At 39.9% G+C, this 23,270-nt stretch overlaps 1 protein-coding gene across 1 annotated transcript in view; it reads left to right on the top strand.

Moving 5' to 3' along the window:
• ADGRD1 (adhesion G protein-coupled receptor D1) overlaps nt 1-22,512 on the top strand; it is a 144,702-nt gene extending 122,190 nt beyond the window's left edge. Inside the window, exons 23-26 of the mRNA XM_030501989.1 lie at nt 17,212-17,338; nt 18,140-18,181; nt 19,297-19,389; nt 20,029-22,512. Of these exons, the coding sequence (XP_030357849.1) occupies nt 17,212-17,338; nt 18,140-18,181; nt 19,297-19,389; nt 20,029-20,124 (358 nt within the window). The 3' untranslated portion in view covers nt 20,125-22,512. The remainder of the gene's footprint in view (nt 1-17,211; nt 17,339-18,139; nt 18,182-19,296; nt 19,390-20,028) is intronic.
• Nucleotides 22,513-23,270: the final 758 nt, after the last annotated feature.

Below are 23,270 nucleotides of genomic sequence, written 5' to 3' on the forward strand. Positions count from 1 at the left end.
TCAAATTTCATGTTTAAAAGCGAAAATCGAAAAGGAAGTTGTGAACAAAATTCCTTTTTTTTATCATAAATTAATTTATCATTAATCTTCCCTATTTAAATTTCACCCAGAATAAAGTGCAGTGCATTATCGACTGACTGACCTCGTCAGGTTCAGATGTTGCTTGTCACAGTGGAGATCTCGGGCAGCATCTTGCTGAACATTTTACTCTAGTTTCAGAGATACTGGTGTGGACATGTCTGTTTGTTTGTTTGTTAAAATTAAATAATAACACCCCCAAAATAAAATATGGGATTAATTGAAGAAGCAGCATAAAACAGTAAGTTTATATGGTACCTAAACTGCAAACCACCCAGTAATTTAAGGCAAAATGAATACAATTAATAATCAGTGTATGATCAGAGATGCTAATTAATGCCTAATAGAGTCCTGTGACAATCCAAACAGTAAGTATTTGGTTGTTGAAGGAATTTTTGTATGTGTGTGAAAATAGTCACTTTTTTAGTCTCTGAAACTTCATTCTGCAAGAGCAGTTTACTGGTAAGAGCTGAGCAAAGAATTGTTATTAGCTCCCATTTATTACTTGATTTTATTTAAGAACAAGTTTTTTGCGGCATATTGAACATGTGTAGAACATGAGCTCTTTCACTTAGTTGTGATTGATTATTTTGGAACCTTTTATTAGATGATTAGCTATTGACTCTCAGCAAAATAATTTTGAGTAACAATTCAAATGCTGCTTTCTGAGAATGTGTTGCATCCAGGGAACAGATTTTCCACCAAAAGCAAATTTAAATGTTTTAGTTTATAGAATGCTGAATCAAATATCTTGAAACATTTAAATGCATGCATACAACATTTGTTTGCATTAGCCATTCTTCTGTTAGGGAAATAATTAATCATGTATTTGAGTTTAAGTGTGTGTGTAGTTTCTCTAATGCAAGTAAAGCAGATTAATGGAATTGCTCACGTGCTTGAAAAGGCACATGATTACATTTCTCAGTTATGGACCATCTAAATTCTTTTACTTACTTATTTCTGCTGCATGTAAAGTCTTAACTGCAGTCAGGCATTCTTTAACTCTTATTAGGACCTAAATAGCTTTTTTCCTTGCTGCTTTACACCTTCAAAGTCTCATTGCTATGTTAAGTTGGAAGGTTACTTCTCTGTCACACTGAGAAAAGATATCCAATGTTGACAGTGTTTTGGAAATGTGCACATTTCATTACCCGTGGGGAAAGCTCTTCCCTGATTAAGTCTATCACAGGTAGTTGTTTGATTACGTGAGTTACCTGGCTCCTGGATTACAAGTGTTAAAGTATAACAATACTTTTCAAAGATCATAATTTTCCACTAAGACTAATGTTAATCGTAATAGAGGGAGAAATGCAAAGCACATCTCTGCTGCAGGAATAGCAGTTTTAGTCTAGAAACAGATATCACACTTAGCCACACCACTGCGCATTCCCAGCCAGCTCACTTTTGCATTATATTGTCCAGAAGAGACATTTTCATTAACTTTTCTTGACTAAATTGCCAAGTCCAAGTCTTATTGAATACTTTCTCACTGCTTGCTCTGAAATAGCCCAATGAGTTGGAAAAACCTCCATCTTTTTTCTAAAGTGTACACTTGGAAGCTGGTGAACCAGCAGTGATAGCTATCATCATCAGCCACAGAGAAAGCAATTACGGCAAAATTAGAAATAGTTCTTAGCTTTTTACCTCATTCTTCTTTATTTCATTTTACTCGTTTCCTTCACCCCCCAAACCTCAATCTTCACTCAGTAAAGTAATAAACCAGCTTCTTAGTTCTGTATTAGGTGAAGAAAAAACATGCTTTCTGTTTAGTTAAATTAATGACTGAAAATCGGAACAAATGGCAGTAGCTGCAGTGCATAGGAGCAAGGAAAGCTCAGCAGGGCAAGCAAGTCATGTCAGCTGTTGGGTTAGTTTGTTCCACATTTTTTAATATAGCATAAACCATTCAGCATGAAACTGAGAACAGAGTATGTGGGTTTAATGCAAATCCCGTCTTTTGTTATTTGAAAAAAAATAAGCTGTACAGAAGGATTTTGTCTTTGGCAGATACAAATACAAGAGGGCCGTCCTCCAGCAGCTCCTGATGCCGCAGACATCTGTATGGTTTAACCGTGTAATTGACCATTCCGAAGCACTTTGCAAAGCCATCTATTATATCCCTGCAGCACAGCGAATGCGCTGTGGCAAATTGCTCATCCGTTTAATCAGTGATCTGTTCCATGCCATGACTCTGCATCAGTGTTTCACTGTGTTTATAAACATGCTGCCCGCCTCCAAGCTTAGCGGGTAGTGCTGATGGTTGCAATGCTTTCAGCATCAGGCTTTATTCTGCAAGATCCCCTGCATTTGTTGCATTTTGTTCTTGTGAGTCCGTTCCTGTTTCATGTCATTTTTTGTCCAAAGACTTCTCTTCCTAAGGATTCTGTGCAGCCCTTCATTTTCACAGAACTTACTTGTCAATCACGGCACTTAGCTGAAGCTCTCATGAGAGCTCTCCTGACAAAGGAGATATCATAATCTCCCTCCACAACTGAACTTCACCCCTTTGCGAGACCATTAGAGAATTTCTTTTCTTTTCTTCTTTTTTTTCCCTTTCCAAGAGGGGTGAGGAACAAGTTCTTATAATCTTCAAACTCTTCTGAAAGTCTATGGGGATTCAAACTCCATAGCATTAGAAAATCCTTTCTGTGCCTTTCTGGGTGGCAGATGCTGCAGTGCAACCCTCAGATAAATGGAACCCCTACTTTTGTTTGCTCTGCTGTAGGAGAAAAGAGCTTTTCCCATTTGCTGAAGGAGATCCATCCACGGGAGAGAGCAGTGTTGCAGGCCAAATCTGCTTTCAGCAATGCCTTTCCTTGACAATTTCTAATTGTAAGGAATCGTGTTCACTGAACATGACTTCAAATAGCATGAGTGATGTACCTCATGGAAACTCTTGGAAGGAGGAGAGTTGACTGGCAAAAAGGAAATAATTAAAATGAAAGTATTAAGCAATGACAATTAGTGAGCTGAAGTGCTTCTGCCAATGATAATGTCTTCAATCTAATTAAATTTTTGGCTCATTGAATATGACAAATACAAATGCAATTTGCGTATCTCTTTATTAGATTCAGAGTTTTAGACTAAAAATAACATGGGTTTGAATGTTGCCAATGAGAGTATTAATGAGGAAGTGCTAATCTTTCAGGAACGATAATGACAGTAATGTTAGTGCTTTCTTTACCACAGATGCTAAGAGTCACAGCACTGGAGAAAGGCTCCAGGCCATATTGTGATTGTTCAGGTGCATTTCAGGCATATCTTGGGAGGAGTAATAAAAGTTTGAAAGTACGTAAAACATAGCTGCTATGTTTGCGTTTACTGCAAAACCACAGTAAAAAGGACAAAGAGTAATAGGCTTAAAACTCAAATATCCTTAAGCTTCCAGTAGTGGGAGGGGAGTTGCAAAGCAATGGAGTTGATCACCTGGAGAGCTGCTGAGTGTCTGTCTTTGAACGGCTTTCAGAAGTGGTCACGCAAATGTCTGCAGGGCTAATTCTGATGCCAGGAGCGACAACTGATCCTGTCTTGTGGCTGATTTGGACAAGATAAAATTGTGAGTCTTTGCAGAGCTCATTTTGTTCATAGTTGTCTCCTTTTGAGCCAAAATCATCCTTTGTGGGAATTGCTTTCTGTCTGTCATTTCTCCTTAAACAGGATTTACTGCTCCAGGGTGACCAGGGCCTGTTGATTGTGAGCTCAAAGGAACAAGCAGCTCTGATACTCGTGTGCCTATTTCTGTCTTGTGTTAGGAAGGGCACTAAGATACAATATACAGGTACAAAATATACTAGGAAAACTTGATATTTAAGAGATGCTGGATTTTCTGAGTATAAAGATAAAATACTTTTCATTAGATATGCTTAGGCAGGATTGTTTTCATACCTGAATGTCAGGATGGCAGGAATGAAGTTGATTAAAATTTGGTTATTAAATCCCTGTGATGAAATCTTGCTTTAAGCATGACAGAGTCAGTAATGGAAGGGGAGGGTATGAGGGAAAGGGCCACGCCAAGCCACCCTTCAGCTATTTCTCACCTTCAGTGTCTAGAAACCTATGTTGTGCTTATTCAATTTCTTGATTTCACCCTATCAGTTTCTGAAGGATGCTAAGAGCAGTCACTGCAGGTAAAAGCTGTTTTCTGTAGGAGCTTGCGGGTGCACTGTATTGAGATGGGACCTCCATAAGTCAAATCAGGATTTATATGGCATTTAATGAGAGCAGAACTCTTTGCTGGCCCCATGCCGAAGGCTGAATCATTCCTGATGAGTCTTTTAAGGTATACAAGGTGCCAGCATACACAGGAGTTGGATCAAAGATGTTGTTAGTGATATAATGATGTATGGGAACAGTGCAGGTGTGGCGTCACCCACCCCACCAAAGTTGTCTAAAGAACAACATGTCGTCTTTTCTTTGGAATTACAGCAACAGAAAGGTTTAGCTTTTGAAAATCTGCTGTGAAAAGGAGCTTTGAAGTTCATGTTCTTTTGTTTTAGAAAGGTCCTAATTATATATCTGATTTCAGGCCATGGAAGTACTGGTAGGAGGATTGCAGTGTCATGAGTCAGAGCTTTATGCCTGGTACCAGGGTAACACTGAAGTGCTGGTCATTGATCATGAAATGGTGCAATTCACTGTGAACAGCAATAACTTCAAGAGTTTGCTTGAACTGCTGCATTTACATCCTTGGTCCAATTTATAATCCTGGAACTCTGTGTCAGCTTTATGCAGAATAATAAGACAAATATTATAGTTATGGCATTGCAGAAAGTAAATGCTTATTTAAACATGCACCTTGTGCAGAGCTCTAGACATCCTTGTAAATCACTCCCCAGCCTGACACAGCTCCTAGCTAAGGGTAATTTACGTAGTTTCCTGAGAGCATGCTCTCAAAATAAAATTAAAGAAATGAAAAATACAGGTAATTACAATAAAGCAAATGTCCTATTTTAGAATCAAAATCCTTTTTAACTTTTAGATACTATCTTCAGGTAAGTAATAAAATGTGTTTAACTGCAGATATGTAACAGGTGTTTGGAAATAGAAATTGGAAATTATGGCCAATTCTTTTCAGTTGAAGAAGATGTGAGGCAGAAACGCATTTTAGTGAAAGAAACTGAATTGAAAGCACTTTTTTGGGGAGGAACAATATTAGAAATAATCAAAAAGGGAGTTAAGTCGAATGGTAACTGCAAGTATGAGAATGTCAGGAATAGTGAGATTTTTGAAGGGAGATGCTGTAGTCACCCCATGAAGAGCCATGTTCTCTAACTCTGCTGCCCCCAGTGAGTCCACACAGCTTCTCCAGCTGCCTTCCCAAGTGAGTTATCTTATTTTAATAAAGATATTAAAAATCTAAGGAATACCCAAATAGAGCAACAGAACAAAGCGGCCTTGGGTGTTCTCATGTGAGTAGCGATAGTAATGATTCAGATTACTTGTTCAAAAAAAGCAAGCAGCAATAAGACATAAATATGTATGGAGCCACATCAAGGAGCTTATCATGAGCTGTTGTCTGAGCCCACTGTACAGAACAAGAGAATCAGCAAATCCTTAGCTCAGTAATTAAAAAAAGAAATGACCACAGAGTCTATTTTTCATTTTCATAATGTATATGGAACTGCAGCTGTACCCAGTACTGCAGCATCTTAAGAAAGAAAAGGGCTTGAGGTGGTTCCAGGAAGCCCCAAGAGTCTCCGCCACCGACGCTGGCACTGGGGCAGGTCCCCAGCAGCCGCGTGCCTCCGCACCCCAGAGCTGGCCAGAGCCTGCAGACCTGCTTCTGGAGATGTCACAGCTGTTGCAAAGGGTGATGGAGAAAAGAGGAGGGGACCGGAGCCTGGCTCGGCAGCGCCTGGATGCTGTGAGTAGGTTATTAGGGAAGTAACCAGATTTTTTTGTTTTCCATTTGCAGCAGGTCCTTGGGAGAAGGCAGGAATTTTGACATTAACTTTTCTACGTGAGCTTTTCTGCAGTTAAACCAGCATCAGCTATGACATGAACTTTGATAAACACGATAAAAGCCATATGTTGACCAGCTTCTTTAATGCTGGCTTAATAAGAAATCGAGTTTCTCATATTACAGCACTGCATAGCTGAATGCTTTCCTGCAGTTTGCATTCCCCTCCAAAGCAGCAGTCGCTAGCAGGTTTCAGACCCAGACAGCAAGGCAGTGTGGTTGTTGTACTCCAGCAATTCTTTTTTTTCCCCTTATGTACATTTGAGAAAGGTGATCAGGCAAGTATATAGCTATTTATTTGCCACTACTGCAGTTAAAGCTCATATGAACCATTACACAGAAAATTACTTTTCTTTCTCAGTTTATATGCCTGACCTTGATAGCTTTTGCTGTTCGCTGGTACCGTTGCCATGGAAATGGGAGAATGATCTTTCTGTTGGTAATGTTGAATAATGAAGGGTCACCGAGACTGTTTAGGTCAAGAGATCATTTTCAGAGTTCAGCTCCTTGGAGGGATGAATGTTATTCCACAGAAATGTTGTGTATGGATTGATGTGAGTGTTACTTTGTCATCCTAAATTAAACTATGAGCCCCACTGACTTAAAGCTAAGAGCCAGACCTACAGATTTCCAATAAACCCATCTCTGTGAGGCTGCTTTTTCTCAGTCTTCCTAGGCACGAAGCTAGCTCCATGTTAACTCCTAATCCTGTGCTTTGGACAACTCTTGAGATGTTTAGGGGAGAAAAGGCCCCATCCGCATTAGCCTTCTGGTTTGGCAAGCCAAGGTAGATGTATGCTGCCATACTATTCCTGCTTCCTTTGCCTTTATTTTTATACAGAGCATGTTGAAAGGTCTCTCCGTCTATAGTTTCGGGCTCTCTGAGCAGGTCTCCATTTTTGCTCTACCCTTTATTTTTCCCTTCATGTCCATTCCGAACAAGCTGTGTCATTTCGTATCAGTATTCCAGTCATGTGAATTCTTGCCTCACATCTCCTGTTCTGTAAGGAGAAGTGAACACTATGAGGTCCTTTTCATAACGTCTGTGATTTGACTATCCCTCTTTATTGGCACTGGGTCTGTCATCTTAGTTTACTGCCAGGAAAACAAAGATTTTCACCACATGATATAATAACTATAAGAAAGATTCATATGGCTGTAAATAGTGAGATAAGACTAATTTTCAGTACATCGTTTCAAGATGACTTGCAGAGATTTAGCCAATTAAAAATAGTAAATGTTGGGCTAATATAGATTCATGCCTCACGCTGGCAATATATTTAGCAACAGTCTACATAGAAAGTTGTCATGAGATGGAAGAAGTCCTGCATTGAGAGCTTTGAAAACAATGGAGACTGTATTGGAAGAAATAATGAGGTGCAAATGTTGGAGAAAAGAAGTAGATGACATCTAGCCTGGTCCATCTGGCACCCACAGGCAGGATCTAGCCCTTTGGGACATTTCCATTGCCTTGTCCTTGGAAGAGACAGGTAATGAGTTTTCTGGGAATAAGCTGTTGTAACAAATTCCTTCTCCTGGGCTGAGCCCAACACAGAGCAAGGCGCTAGGTCCTTGTCAGGAGAAGGAGGGAGTCTGAAGGAACATCTGTTCTCACATATGCAGAGTGTCCAGAGCAGGCAAGGTTAGATTATCCTATTAATATCTTGCTCCTATAACTAACTTTATGGTCCTATTTGGCAATTAATTACTTGATATCTTTGTCTGACCTAGAAACATAAATAATACTACAACCTTTTCCAACCCAGGACTAGCTCGTGGCTAACTGTGTACGGATAAACCAAATCCTCCTGCATAGTTTTTGTTGTCTGGTTGTGAGGGGTAAAAATGCTGCTCTTTCCTTGGGTGCTTGCTCTGTAAAGTGCAAACGGAAAAAGCAAGAAGACTGTTTCACCTTTGGAAACAAACTGCCCCTTGATTATAGCATGCTATATAAAAAAGACCTGATGCCTTAGAACATTGCAATTTCTTTTCTTTTTAAAACAACAAATTAAGAGGAAGTGGGTAATATTTTCTAGTTTTATTCCCTCTTTTACTTCCTTTAAAGTAACTCCAAAAGCAGCTTTTAAGGAAGAGTCAAACACTGTAAGAAATTGGGAAGAGAACTATTTGTGCTCAAGAAATTAATAAATCTTCTCTTTTTTAAGGATCAGGGCTTGTTCTTTTCCTTTTAAACTGCTTTAATTTTCCACATGGTTTTCTGAGAATTTGATTATTTTGGCTTCTGGCCACGGTCGTCAGCACCAACTGCTGGGAAATCTGTTCTGTCACCCCTTACCCGAGTCTCCCAAAAAACTTTTCCAGTAGCGACAATTTTTGGATTTACAAAAAGTGTAACGTGTGACTGCAGCAAAGAGCCAACCCTTTGGTCTACCTCAACTTTAAAGAAATGTACCATTGATTGTGAAGTTATTGCAAATGATTGTAGACACATGGATTGTCTCATTGCTCAGCTATTATGATCCTCAGCAGAGCTGAAGTGATTGACTGGAAACGTTTCTACTGCGTGTTCTTTTGGAGGTTGCTATGGGAAAAGAGGAAACATATTCAGTTACACTGGGGCTGTTCCTGAAGTTCAAGTGATGCTTCAGGAGAAGCAGAGCATGAAAGGAAGAAGAGAGTCATACGATGTTTTTGATGATTAAAGCACAAATATGCAACAAGACTATTCACTAGCAAAAGCTGCCAGACACCTTTTAAAGTAGACAGCTTGTAACAGGGAACCTATTGGGTGTCTCTTGGGAATGAACAACTGAGTATCCTTTGGTACAAAGCCTCTTGGTGCAGGTACTGTATAGCTTCATCCAAACCCAGATATTCATACTCCTTGGTTGGATGTGGAACATTCTTCTATTAAGCTCTTATTTTCTTTGATGACTCAATGGCAAAGTTCAATGGAAAATTAGCTCTAACCTTGGGCTTGGGGATCGAGTGGCAGAGGATGCTGTCTCAGCAGCACTGCAATGAGAAAATTAGTGTCCAAAAATGTTGAAGAAAGGTATCTTAGAAAAAGAATGGAAAAATCCCTCTGCAAACTCATTTCCCCTGGGAAAATCCTAACCACTGAAAATGCAGCTTGCAAGGACATTACATTTTTAATTCTTTGTATTATTTTAATAGCTTGCTTTAAAAATGAGGACATGTTTTAGTGAAGTACTTAACACTTCCTTTGGGAAGTATTTTTTTTCTTTGTTAGTTCTAGGATCAGGACGTGATGGAGGTGACATGGGATTTGCTGTGGGAGGCCTTAGCAAGGCATGGATTCCTAAATCCCTGGTTAGGTGCTGAAGTCAAAACTCAATGCTGCCAGCCCCTGGAACTGCCTTCTCAGCTTTAAAATTCGTAAGGTACCTCCATTTCTGGTCATGGCCATAATTTTGTTAGGCTTGATGGGGGTTTGAAGGGAGACTTGAATTTCAGTCCCTGCTCCACTGAATATTTACTGTAAGTATAAAATAAAGCAAGGATTAGGAAGGACTCACTTCTCCCAGGGGACTGACTCATGACTAATCTGTGGGGTACACCTGACCCAGTGAATACGTCATTATTTAATGTAAGTGGAGCCGGTTCAATAGGCAAGAATGAGCATCAAGCAGGGAGTCTAAGTGCTCTTTTGGAAAAAAGGGAATTGTAATCCCTTAGGCAGAAGAGTGATTTGAGCCCAGACCTATATTCTGGGCAAAAGCTGTATCTACTAGAGGCAGCTTTAGCTTTTGGGAAGACTTAAGAGAAGTGGCACTGCTTTGACAGCACCTGTGTTCTTGTGTGAGGGTCTTTGGTGAAAGGGCTGGGTGCTGTACACCGAGTGTAACAGAGAAGGAGTAATGCCACCCCCTTCCCACGCACATGACAAAAATCAATCTGAATTTAGTTGCTGTTGTAGCCTAGTTTGGTTTTTCTTTCATAGCTGCAATACTTTTGACTAGTAGCATCTTCCCTGGATTATAAATGGCACCCACCAGAAAGCAATGAGCTGAAGCATCTGTAAATGTTTCTTACTCAGTTTCACGACATCACTTTGAAAGGGCAAATAACATTTGAGAAAATGGGAAATTGCATCTGCACTTACCGGTGGTTTTGTCTCTTTATTTATTTATTTTCTTAAATTTATTACCGTTGTCCCTATAAATCACCTGAGATTAGGTAGGAACTGTGTAGGTGCTAATTAAAAGACATTACTTGTGCTATCAGCCTTATTGTCTATATAGCCAAGACAAAGTGTAGGAGGAGAAAAAGGTGCATGTAGTTCATGAGCTACTGCTCAGTGGCAGGAGCAGAATTCACATCCATGCCTGGCCTGAGACGAGTGCTCTTGAGAGATCAAGGTGTGTAGCAGAGTGCAGAGATAAATTTTGTTTTGGAAAAGCCCCCAACACGTACTCTGTGTCACTCGCATGCAGTGTGTGGAGTAAGTTGCTTGCTAAGTTAGAAGGGGGCCTGAGGGATAGGCTCTCCAGACTGTGCCTTGGTTGCTTTGCTGAGCTGCTTATACCACCCACAGTGCATAACTCTGCTGAGACTTGGTTGTTTTTTACTGAGGAGTGAAAGGAAGCTTGATCCTGTAGACTCCAAATTATACCAGTGGCTTTGAATCAGCCCCAGATGTGTGTGTTTTCGTTGCTTTTGGCTGCCTAGTTCACTAAAAACGATGAGTTATTAGTATTCTTCCATTTGTCTGTGTGGTGGTGGTGGCAACTCACCACCCAATTCGCTTAGTACTTGCTTTGCTCCTCGGAGAATCAGGTACAAAGCGAGCAGCAGCACACAGCACTCCTGAATGTCATGGTCAGAGGAATGCCATTCCTGAGGTGCTGGCAGGAATGGAAGCCCGAGCGCTGGTCGGTCAGAGCAATGTGTGTGTGTTGGAAGCGCTGCTCAACTTGAATGAAAACGTTCTCATTCACAGTCAGAATTGCCGCATGTCCTTTCCCAGCAGCTCCCAGCTTCCAGCTTGGAGGTTAGCGAACACGAGAATGGAAACTGAAGTTAAATTTAACTTTTCACAGCATTGTTGTGAGATGTTAGGGGTTTGGATTTATTGCGTTTTCTATCAAGTGCAAAGGATGTTGCTGAAAGGGGCAGTGAAGAGTTTCAGAAACGAGAGAAATTTCAGTTAAAAGGCCTATTAGGGTAATAATTTTGGCGTCTTGTTGTGAAGGACTTCCTTTTTTTTGGCAGTGTTTCCTCCAATTATAATCTTGCCTTATGGGTATGAATTTAGTTCTTCAGCACAAATCGTGACTGAAAATTGGATGTCAGAAGTCTTAGAAAGGATTAGTGCTCCATATATAACCAATAAAATTGAGTTATGAATTAAGGGTCCCTTCACAGACGTAATAAAGTTTTCTTTCTGCAAGCAGTGAAATTTCTTTCTTGTAGCTGTCGGTTTAGTCGTTCTGCATTGGTGTAAGACCTCAATAGTGTGCTCATGGCAATAGCAGAAAAGGGCAGAGATTAAATAAGGGGAAGGGAGCAATCTCAATTGAGTAGAGCTGTTCCAAACCGATTGCAAGTACAATAAAACTATAAGGCTCAACCCTGCTCTTGGAAAAACGTTCCTAGTAACTTAGTAACAGTGCAATGATTTTATATGATGTTGGTAATGAAAATACGGCTCAGAGCTGCAGAAACCCATACTTCTTGCACACTGGGACTTCAATACAGCTATGATAATTATCCAACTCAGAAAACTTCCTCTACTGATGGATTAGCGCACACTTAGATCTCAGCTGGTGTAAACCACTGGCTAACAGTCCATCTGACTGAGCAAGATAGACAGAAAATACCAAATCCTGCACCGAAGTGAATGGAGAACAAAAGCAACCAAACAAAAGCAACTGAAGAAATTTGGAGTGGAAGACTCTGGTGAGCAAGTTTTACTTCTCTGGAATTAGAATGAAACTGTAAGAACAGGAAACGGGAAGAAAAATACTCTTTTTCAATGGGAGATTTAAAAGGTGAGTGCATGTTACATGGAGAGCTGGATTAGCAACTAATGAATAATGTTAATGCTGTTCTTACAAGAAGTGTATCAGGAAAATTTTCTAAGGATTTTCAAAGGACTCATCCCTGACCCCCGACAGCAGGATTCACACAGGAGTGCTCAGGTGAGTGGGACTGTGTATGAACCTGTCATGGCCAGCAGTGTATGGGCAGCCTCTGCAGGTCTGGGTGTACGGCGCCCATCCCTGCCTGACTGCTTTTAGCAATAAACAACCATACAAAGCTGAAAGAAATCAAAAGTCATGGCAAAGAGTGGTTCTTGGTGAGAGATGCTTCAGGAGTGTCTGCAGCCCAGCTGAGGAGATTGTTAGTGTTGGGGCAGAGTGAGAAACAACTCTAACAGTAGACCGAATTGCTAGATAGTCCATGTAGAGCTTAGTAATACCCCAAAGGCTATTCCATATACACTGGATATAAAGATTTCATCAGACTTGAGATATTTTTGTGTTTTCCAGAAGTTGTCTAAGTAATAACAGGTACATACTTAAAAAAAAATACATTGGCAAAAGGAAAGAATAGAAAGAAGGAAAGAAATCTTTGTACTGATTCTGCTTTGTTCCTAATTAATTCCAGGGCTGATCATTCAGTGTGTATAGATGCAGAGAGATTGAAAGCTCACCAAACTGAATGCCATTAGACTGCAGGAGAGTAACAATGTCTGAGCTTTTCAAAGTGTATGTGAGAAGCAGGCTGTTAGGTTGCTTCCCATTTCAACAGCCAGAGCATGAGAAGGGGCACGCAAGAGAAATGTAGAGGATCCTTCATAAGGCAGTGGCCGTTCTGTTTTCTGCCACGTTAGGGCATAAGGACAAAGATAGATTTTAGCAAGGTTTATGAGGTCTTGGTGGGGCTGGACCTCAATATTTGCAGAGTAAAACCTGCCCCTGCCACAGAGTGTTGCTTCTTCATGTCAGCAGTGCCACAGACAATAGAAAGTTCAAGCGATGGTAGCGACTTTTAAGGTTGCACAGTTTAAGTCATATGCAGTATTCCTTCTCCAAAAACAACATGTACTTCATTGTGCTTATATCTTAGTGTACTAGAACTAATCTACTAAAATATTCATGTAGCAAAGAAAAATGGGAATTAAAAAAAATAAAGTATGTGCAGCATGTCGGAATTAATGTGCTTGAGTGGAACAATAACTTCTATATTGCTGAGATTTTTAACCTTGCCACCTTAATGGTGTTCTGATGCAGCATTTTACATTTAGTATTTTTCTTTTTTAAAGTTCAAAGATAAAATAAAATAAGGATGGGAGGGGGAGGAGGAAGGAGAAGGGAAAAAAAAGAGCACCAGGGCTGAGTCCTTTGCTTTGTGAGTAAAGCTTATAAACACCTTGAACTAGTAATTTCATACATAGGATGAAATTCAGAGCATGCAAGCATAGGAAGCTGTGCAATAATTAGGCAAAAAAAAAAAAGACTTAATGAGATTTAAGTGATATATATGCAGAGCTGACCCTTAGATGGTCTTAAGTGAATTTCACCATCACATGGCTGCTCTTCTGAATGAATGTGCATGAAACATTAGTGCATTTGCATGGAAAATCCCACATGTCTGTATTTTGTTTTCATTGTTAGCTATGTATTTCTGCTGCACGTGTGCTGACCCCTGTGCTTAATAGTCTTTATCGATATATGATTTTTAAAAAATCTGTAAGGTATTTGTTATGTTAAAAGCTCCTGAAAATCCAAACTGCAAGAATGATTTTCAAAACACTGAAATTGAGTAACTCGCTCTATTCTGCCCCCAGCTACAAACTACAGATGAAGCTTTTTATGCTCTGACTCAAAAAGAAATAATGAAAAGTTATTTTTGGCAACAAACCAGCTGGGGAAAATTATATTCCAAACTGCAAATTTACTACAAATTGAGAGTGTGAGTACAAAAGAGAAAAAGAAAAAAGGGTGGTCGGTAATGAGGACAGTCTTGCAAGTGTAGCTGTGTGGGACATGCTAATCTCCTGCTGTATTAGGTTAGAGAGGACATTTAAACCCTTGTGGAACCTGAATGTACCTAAATCCATCTTCCAGGTGTTGGTGTATCTTCCCCCTAGTCTGTCCCAAGTCTTGCATAGATGCAGTTTCCTGAAGGCCCGAGGGCTCTGTAGTATTACACAGGTTTTTCTGCAGGTGTTTGTAGAAGGTGGTCTGCTGGCAGCTCCTAGGGGAGCACAGCTTGTGTTAGAGCTGAGGTGATGAACTTTAACCTTATCAGAGAAGAAAAACCACCAAAGCATCCTTGATTCATGAAAATAAACTTGTTTCAGTTGTTTTAAAATTGTATCTTTTAAAATACATTTTTAAATTAAATTGGAGAGCTGAAGCTTTAAGGTATTCTTTCATTTTCTGGCTGAACAAACCATTTGCAGAATTACATTGAATTGTGCAGAAATATTCATGGCCAAGGATATAAAGATATGAATCAATACAGGAACAAGAAAAGAAAAAAAAAAAAGATTCCAGATTCTTCCCTGTCCCAGATTTCCTTTTAAACCTGAAGCCTGTGCAGTTCTTCCGCACAGACTTTTAATCAAGGCTATAATGATGTGTGCGCTCAGGTCACTGAAATGAAGATGATGTCTCTAAGTTTAATTAAAAGCTTTCTTCATAGAATTGCATTGTACAAAATTCTCATTTGTTTTATGTTTGTTCTAATTACAAGTGTTCTCTTGCCATGCAGCTCTGTGCACTTCTCTCTTGAACCTGGACTTTCATCTGTATGAGGGGGTAAAAGGCAGTAGTAGGATATGAATCTCCCTAAAACAACTTTCTTTCTTGCATAGGTTTGCAGCTAGATAGAAATGTGCTGATTTCTGAAAAAAATACAGCTTTAATGATCATGGACTGACTTTTGGATTCTCATTAGCCCTGTTCCCTCACTGCCCTCTTGGCTTCTTTATGTATAATTGTACCATAGACTGAAATCACTGAAATATTTTAAACACATTTAATTGTAAGTGCTACAGCAGGAGTAAAATGTTTGAAGTGATGTGGTAAGTACGGATTAGATCGGCCTTGTTGGTTCAAGGATGTTTCAAATGGGGACAGGTCCCTTCTTCGTGTTTTTTGTCTTATACCACCAAAATTGTACTCAGCTGCCCAGGAGGAAGAGTTTGTCCTTTGAGAACCTTCACTGATAATCTGGTGCCTGGGTGCGCAAAGGTTTGACCTCTGTTCATCCCTGACAGGCAAAATTTCACTGGGTGCCTGGTCAGTAGTGTCTTGACAGCCAGAATGTTTTGCCTTGTGGGATTTGTGGTGGTTTTTGAGTGATTACAGAGTGGTCGGATGTCATTAATGCTTTTGGGTTGCCCAGTGCTGGGAAAAGGTGAGGGATGATTTATTATGACTCCATGAGTGGTCACCTAGCCCTGCTCTGTTTTACACTGCCTTTACTGGGTCAAATTGATGTGAAAACGAGCTGTGAAGGTGTTTATTGTTTTAATCAAAAAGCCAGATGGATTAGGCTGAGAACAGGAGGACTGCCATCTCAGATTAAAACTATGGTGTGGCGGTCCATCCTACCCTGTATCCCCACTGTAAAGGTCAGGCAGAGTGATTCTTTGATCACATACTCCCATCTCTCAGCACACAAAGGATTAGGGACTTCCTGCACAAGCAGCTGCATCTGAATTGCATTTAACAATCCACAACAGAACTATCTTCTGAGAATTTATAGGATCTTTTTTAGATGTCCATAGTATCCCGTGGCAAGGATATATCCATAGAGTAATCCGCTTCTCTTATTTTTCTGTGATTACACTAGAAACACTCTGTGTGGCTATTACTACAATACCCTTGAAGTCAATATTACAGGGTATATGCAAACACAAAGGTACAATTCTTTAGAGCAATTTATTAGCATGAATCAGAGATGGTGCTCTGAGGGCTTCCTAAGGAGAAGACAATAGTGTGGGATAAGCAATAATCTTTGTGAGTTTAATTTTATCAGTTGTGCCCGTCTGCCTTGGAAGTGGCTGAGTGATACTCGGTTGCAGAGAGATATTAGCAACGTTTATGCCAAAGCAGAAAACAGATCAAAATATTGCCTGTGCCTGTTCTACGGGGTCCTGAGTGCTCTGGGGTTTGGCTGCCCTTAATTCCTGTTGCAGATGAAGGAAATAAGATCTGTTTAGAAAGTGCATAGTTCTTTCGTGGTTAATGTAGGAGGCAGTGAATACATTGGAAAGACCTAACCATGATCTTAGAAGTCTAAATGCAATGCCTGTGTTTGCTCTGTGCTTCCCTTTGTTTACTCTGTATATAAAGTTTGGTCCTTGGAATTCAGCTGCTGCAGAGAACTTTCTGTGATGATTTCATTCTCGTGTATACTACAGTTTCTTTTTGTCTCTCGCTATAACACACATGCTGTACATAACTCATTAAGGCAAACCCAAAAATCCCTCCTATGTTCTCAGTTGTATCAGCTTTTCAGTTGTCATACCACCTTTTATTGAAATTCTGCCAAGATCTCCAAGCTAAGCCGAGTGAATGTATCTCAGTAGGGACCTCCAAGACACACAAGCTATTTCAATATTTGGCATACGTTTCTCTGAATTGACTCTGAACAAAGCAGGGTGGCAGCAGAATAATACTGGGGTGTTAGAGGATTTGCATTTGGCAGCAGTACATCATGTTTCTTCTAGGTGTGGTGATTAAAAATCCCAAGTCGCTCTATAAGAGAAATTCCCTGTTGTCTTGACTCAGCTATAGCGCTGAGCAAGTGTATTCTGGATGTACTACATGGTGGGGTTTGTTTTCCCATGCGATGCTCTCTTTGTTCTCAGTTTCTGCTCTCTGTGTTTTTTGACTCTTACACTTGACTCCTCACCAACCAAGTACTACTTCACTGTAACTGCAGATATGACCACAGTAGTTACGTGACCATCTCTCCATCTCTTCCCTGCACTCTCAGTTACTGACTTTCCACCTGTATTTATCCCATATGATAATGAGGTTCTGTTATTCCCATTTTCATTGATGACGAATGAGTAATTAAGAGACTTGCCCACTGAAAGAATTTCATGGTGAAGAGTCATACACATGCTGCCTTGCTTAGACAAGACAGCACTGATAAACTCCCTGCTGTGTGGGCTGAAGCTTGTTTAACTGTCTCATCACATTTCTTATTTTTGTTTTCTCTTTCAGGCTAACAGCTAAAGCCGTTGCTGTTCTCTTACCAATCTTGGGAAGCTCGTGGATCTTTGGAGTTTTGGCTGTCAATGCCCATGCATTAGTATTTCAGTATATATTTGCCGTTTTGAATTCACTACAAGTAAGTACCTGGTGGAAAAAGTTTATGGCTACCAGACTGCTGCAGAGATCCAGTAAGTGGATCATTAGTAACGTCTGCACATGCTTGTGTATACGGGATTTTTTCTTTGTTTCTTCCTCTGTCTTTTAAGCCTGTGCTGACCATACAGTGCTGGCAGTTGTAATTATTTCCCAAATAATGGTTACAAAGGGGAAGAATCTTTTTATGTCTCAGTAGCAAATAGCACTATAGTTACAAGAGTACAACAGCGTTCTCCCCACGAACTGACAAGAAAAGTTCCACTTATCATTCAAAATAAAACCCATAAATTCAGCTGAACATTCCCCCCCCAAAAAATAATTTTTTGGGAGGGGAAAGGTATGGGATCTTTTCACTTCCCATTGGACAAAAAGCCCAAGGACAGCAAAATTCTGTTGTAAAAATTTTCGCAATGCTAAAACCTTGCTTTTCTAATGAAAAATGTTGATCTGGCGTTTCCCAAAGAGTATTTCCCTCTGCCTTTATCTTTGCAAGCATAGATGAACTGTTCTCTTCTCATGAAAACAGAATTCCTTGTTCTTTACAGCCAGATTTCTCCTTGACACCCCAAAGATTAGGAGGCGCTGTTTAATAGGAAAAGGTCCAGACAAGCCCCATGGTAACCTAATGCTGCAGGTGTCTCCAGTTTAATGTAGGGCACAGTTTGGCCCACTCTTTGATATTTATACATCTCCGTATACTTGATACCTGCTTTATACAATACTGCAAGAAATATTTTATTGTATGTCAGTCTTCACCCTTCTCCCTTTTATCTGTTTTCAGGGTTTTTTCATGTTCCTGTTTCACTGTCTTCTGAATTCAGAGGTATGTAACCAAATGCTGTTAACTAATTTGGTGTTCCCAAATTGAAGTAACATGAATATAATAAAAAGAGTTTCTCAGTTATCATTGCCTGCTGTGCCACTGATCAGCTGAGGGCTGCTGAGCAAGGCGTGAGCTGCGCTGCTAAGGAAGAATGCTTAAAGAGTGGGACCAGGACTGGCTCTGGCAGTCCCCACTGGGGGGCCTCTGGCTTTGTTACATCTGCAGTTCCAGAGAGGAAAATAAATACTATTCTCAGCAAAACATACTTCTGGACATTGCTCATGCAGTCCTTAATGGGAAACCAGAGTAGGACATATTCCAGGTATTTTTCTTGGCAGGAAGTTCGGGTTTTCATAGTGGATCAAGGCATGTTTTTGCATTAAGGCTGTCTCAGAGCAGCTGGAATAAAGCCAAGGCAAGGCTGATGTCAACAGGGCTTGTGGAGACCATCTCTGCTGGGCCTGGAGCTTGCATTATGCTCTCCTCCCATGGCAGATAGCAGAAAATGCTCAGCAATATCTATTACCACAAAAATTTCTTATGAACACCATTTCCAGCTCATGGGAGCGCTGCTTGGGGAATACAGCTTGGATTCTCCCACAGCAGTTTCTTCTGAGTGCTGCTAAGTAGCTCTGCCCCGTGGCCTGCTGCTTCTTCCTATGTAACGGTAGCACTCCAGCTCCTCTGTGGAGATGTTGTTATTTATTAGTATTTGCCAACCTATTCAGTCTTAGAGCATTGATATGATCTTTGCTACGATCAGTTTGGAGAGTCAGGGCTGACTATGGCATTCTTGATCTTTATTGAAATCAACTGAAGTTAAGCAGGCAGGTTAAAGGTAAGGAGGAAAAAAGTTTCTTTATTCTAGTCTTTCCCAAGCTCAGAAAGCTTTCCAATGTCTTACATCAAATACCAATGTTAGAATTGCTGCCCTTTTTCCAGGAACCTCATGAGAAATTGAATTCAGAATCTTTTCAGAATTTGTACCCCCAAAACCCATTTTCTGTCAATTTTTGGTTAAAGATTTTATGGTTAAGGATTGTAAACTGCACCTGTGAAAACACACATGATTTTTTCAAAAGAAATCTTCTACTGGATTTCTTTTTTTCCGGAAGGTTAGAGCTGCCTTTAAGCACAAAACCAAGGTCTGGTCCCTTACCAGTAGTTCGACGCGCAACATCAATGTGAAACCCTTCAACTCGGACATTGTGAGTATTCCTTCCTTCTTCTTTTGACTTGTTGTACTTGAAAGTGTTGCACATTAAATTCTGCTGGAAGGAACAGGACACAAGGCAGAACACGGGTATTTTTAGTACCTAACCTAATGCATGGTGTAGACAGGTAGAATCAGCGAGCATTAAGTTGCAGCTACAATATGTTTTGAAAGCAAAGGACAAAATTTTGCTTTCTGGTAAACTAGCAAATAAAATTAAACAAAGGTTTATGTTCCTACCAGTTGTAATGGACTTTGCATTATGCATTCAAGCAGCATTTTGGCAACCTATTTGTCTGATGATGATGGCTTTCTGATAGAGCACTTTTACATTTAAGCTTGAGGAATAAACTCTTAAATAAGTCAACACGTGAATATGCTTTTCTAGCTCTCCTTAAAGATATTTATTTCTATAAAGAAACAGACTTGTGAAGTGATAGGTATTATTAAGTGATGACTGCCAATCACCTTAGATCCTGACAATACCTGTTTGAAAATCCTTTATGGCATATGCTCTCTCAAGACTGTGACAACACTGTAATGTAAATAAATGTTTTCAAGCTTTTATTTCATCCAAATAAGAGTGGTTTAGCAAAATACATACATCTATTTTCCATATTGTTTTGTTCTCCAGATGACTGGGAACAGGCCAGGCACGACCCCCACAAAGCTGAACACCTGGGATAAAAGCACCAATTCAGGCAACCGCATTGATCTATCAGCAGTCTGACAGTAATACCAGCTTCTCAGTGAAAATCAAGCCATACATTCAGGACCTCTGACATGGTGTCCGCCAGTTTTTCCTCACTGTTGATACCAGTAGAAAACTGCTTTTTTAATCACTGCCTAACAAATTGGAAATTGCCACATTGTTTTGTTGAGTAAATAGCCCTCATCTGCTTGCCTTCAAAACTGTAACACCTTCTACCACTTGGCTGTTAGCAATAGCTGTAATAATAGCTAGCACAGAAATACACTGGATGGTTTTGACAGCAACCATGAAAACACTCGGTATGCAAAAGGGGCTTACTGCTATCTGCATCATTCCAGCTCCCTGAACGGAGGAAAGGCAACATACCTCTGGAAAGATGGATTTTTTTATGCTTCAAAATGAAATGCTTCTCATTGTGATGTAATGGGGCTATTCTGGTCTTGCTGTGCACTCTCTGTTTACATTTATTACCTTACAGAATCCAATTATCAAAGTGGAAGCTTATTCAAAGTACATAGTGTGGTGATTAATTTAAATGCTACAAGGAATCCAGGACATGAGGGAGAAGCCCATTCCAGCTACCCAGCTCCCAGCGTGGGCATGCAATTAGCAAAGCTAATATACACGTATTATGTCTCTATGCACATACACAGCATTTGTAACATGTAAATCTCCTACACGTGGCCTACTGGTATTTTAGATATTCCTGTTTACATCATCCTTATAAAAGGCAGAAGTGGCTAAGGGTGTGCTACAGCAGTCCACAGCATTTCTATCGCTGATTTGTATCTGCTCACATATCGCAGTGCAAAGTATTTGTATTGCTTTGCCTGAAGCTTTTGGATGCAATCAATAGCTGTCCATTAAGTGCATTTCACAAATGCGCTGTAGCTTTTGGAATCAAAACCTGGCACTGTGACGTGTCTTTCCTCTGTTCCTGGTCAAATCGAGACACTGAATTCCAACCATAAAAATGTAACACAATGATATACTGTGAATACAGCCAGGCTACAAATAAGTCTATGTATTGCTACCTACAGACATCTTTTAAATAGGTCTCTGCAGAGTCTTTTGTGTTTTTAAACTCTGCTCAGCACTTAATAGCTTCTGCTTTAATACTGCTATGAAGTATCTTTAAAGGAGAAAAAAAAAACCACTGTACTTTTTCTTTTGGCCGGTGTTTTCTAGGTTCTCAGAGGTGGTGTTTGGAGCACCAACAGTGCACCTTTCCAGATGGAGATAAAGCAGACTGTAAGCCTTGGAGATGGTCAGAGCCCCTAAATACATGTCGTGCTCTAGAATTTACTCAGCAGCAGGGGGATCCAGAGCAATTTCCAGAGATGAGTCCCCTTCACAGAGTGGCTTTGCAGCCACCTCTCCTTAGCCCCAGCTCTTCCTTGTTTGCAGTAGCTGTCTCCCTAACAGACTGGTTTGCAGGAATCACCAAGGTAATTGGCTTTACTAATACACTGGGCTATCAGAATAGTACAAAGGGAGGGCAATAGCAAAAAAAGAGGTTGAAGATTTGCCTAAGAGGTTTTGTGTTGATTTTTTTTTCTTAATTAAATGTTTGTACCTTCAGCAGCTCAGACCATTTCTGGTCCCAGTGAATCTAGCAAGATATCTGCTATTGATTTCCAAGAGGAAAGGTATTTGCACACTAATGTGCAGGGTGGAAATTGTTTATTGGATAGTAAATTTGTAAAGAAGAAAATAAAAGTAAATCGATCTTTAGGGAACAGGAAACATTTATCAATTAGAACTCAATTTAGGGATGTGTTTCATCCAAAAGACATGGAGTTGAAAGTTAGAAAACATCAATGCATTTCATTGTTGATCAGACCAAGTTTTCTCCACGTTTCCTTCCTACACTAAGAAAAAAGTGATATTTTCTGCCTTTTCCTCTTCCTGGCCAAGACTTGTTGGTATGGTCACCAAACTGAAACCTCACAGTCCACCAAAATCTGGCTGTGGCTATAACTTTAAACAGTCTACAGAAATTACCTTAGTTTCACCAGATCTATGCTGGATTTATGCAGCTGCAACAGAATGTGACGTACTGTATACCACACATATACATGCATGAAACATAAAGGCTTGTCATGTTTCCTATTGCTCAACCTGTTGACAGCTAACTCTAAAAGGCTAAGTATGTAAATGGCTATATCTTTACTTTGGCTTTTGTGCATGGCTTTTTCTTCACCTCTTCTGCATTGGACTGTCCCACAGCTGTGCAAATATATGGCTGTTCTTGGCCTGAGAATGATTATTTTTTCCCCAAAAAGACAAAGTAGAAGGAGCTCTCGGAATGTATGGAGGAGACTGCAACAGAACAGTACTGTGATAACAGAGTCAGTGTTTGTATTGTGTGCAGACAACATATTTAAGCATATTTTTTATATTGGAGCATGTGGGGTTTTGTGTGTTTTATTTTGGGGTTTGGGTTTTGTTGTTTGGTTTTGTGTTTTTTTACACTGTGACCATGGATATAGATTGAAACCCTCTTTGATCATTTCTCTTCTAATCTTTGTATTATAGCACAAACAGGTCTGAATGAACCAGAGGACATAAAAGCTTTTTTTAAACAAATTCTAAATTTGAAACAATATTCCCCTCTACAAAATTTTCATTGCCTGCATTTCCTCCTGTGCTGATATATATATTGGTCCCCTATGTCACTAATCAAGGTCCACTTGAAAAAAAACCCACAACAAATGACAATTGCAACATACAAATGACAGCACAAAATGACAGTACTCTAAAGGGCTAAATCTGTTTTTCATCCAGGCATAGCATACTTAAAAACTGTTCACTGAAAATAAGAAGAGCATGAAAATGTTTTTGGTTTTGTACTTTTGAATGTGACTTAGATGTATTATATACTGAGGGAGCATTTATTATCCTGTATCTACTGAGATCCAGTGTGGATAACCTGCATCCCGTGCTTTAACTTTTGAACGTTATGATGAAGCAGTTTATCTTGTTTATGGCACAGGAGGTTAAGGAGGTGGAACACTGCATTTGTAATACTGTGCAGTTGGGGTTGGGGATGGTGTTTCTTGTGGTTTTGATAAACAAGTAAAAAAACCCCAAAAGCACAAATGTGTTCCATTGCCATCTAAGTCCACTCCTTTTGTTTGATTCAATGTATTTTTGTTGTTACT

The sequence above is a fragment of the Strigops habroptila genome, chromosome 11 (assembly GCF_004027225.2).
Source record: "Strigops habroptila isolate Jane chromosome 11, bStrHab1.2.pri, whole genome shotgun sequence".
NCBI classification, from domain to species: domain Eukaryota; kingdom Metazoa; phylum Chordata; class Aves; order Psittaciformes; family Psittacidae; genus Strigops; species Strigops habroptila.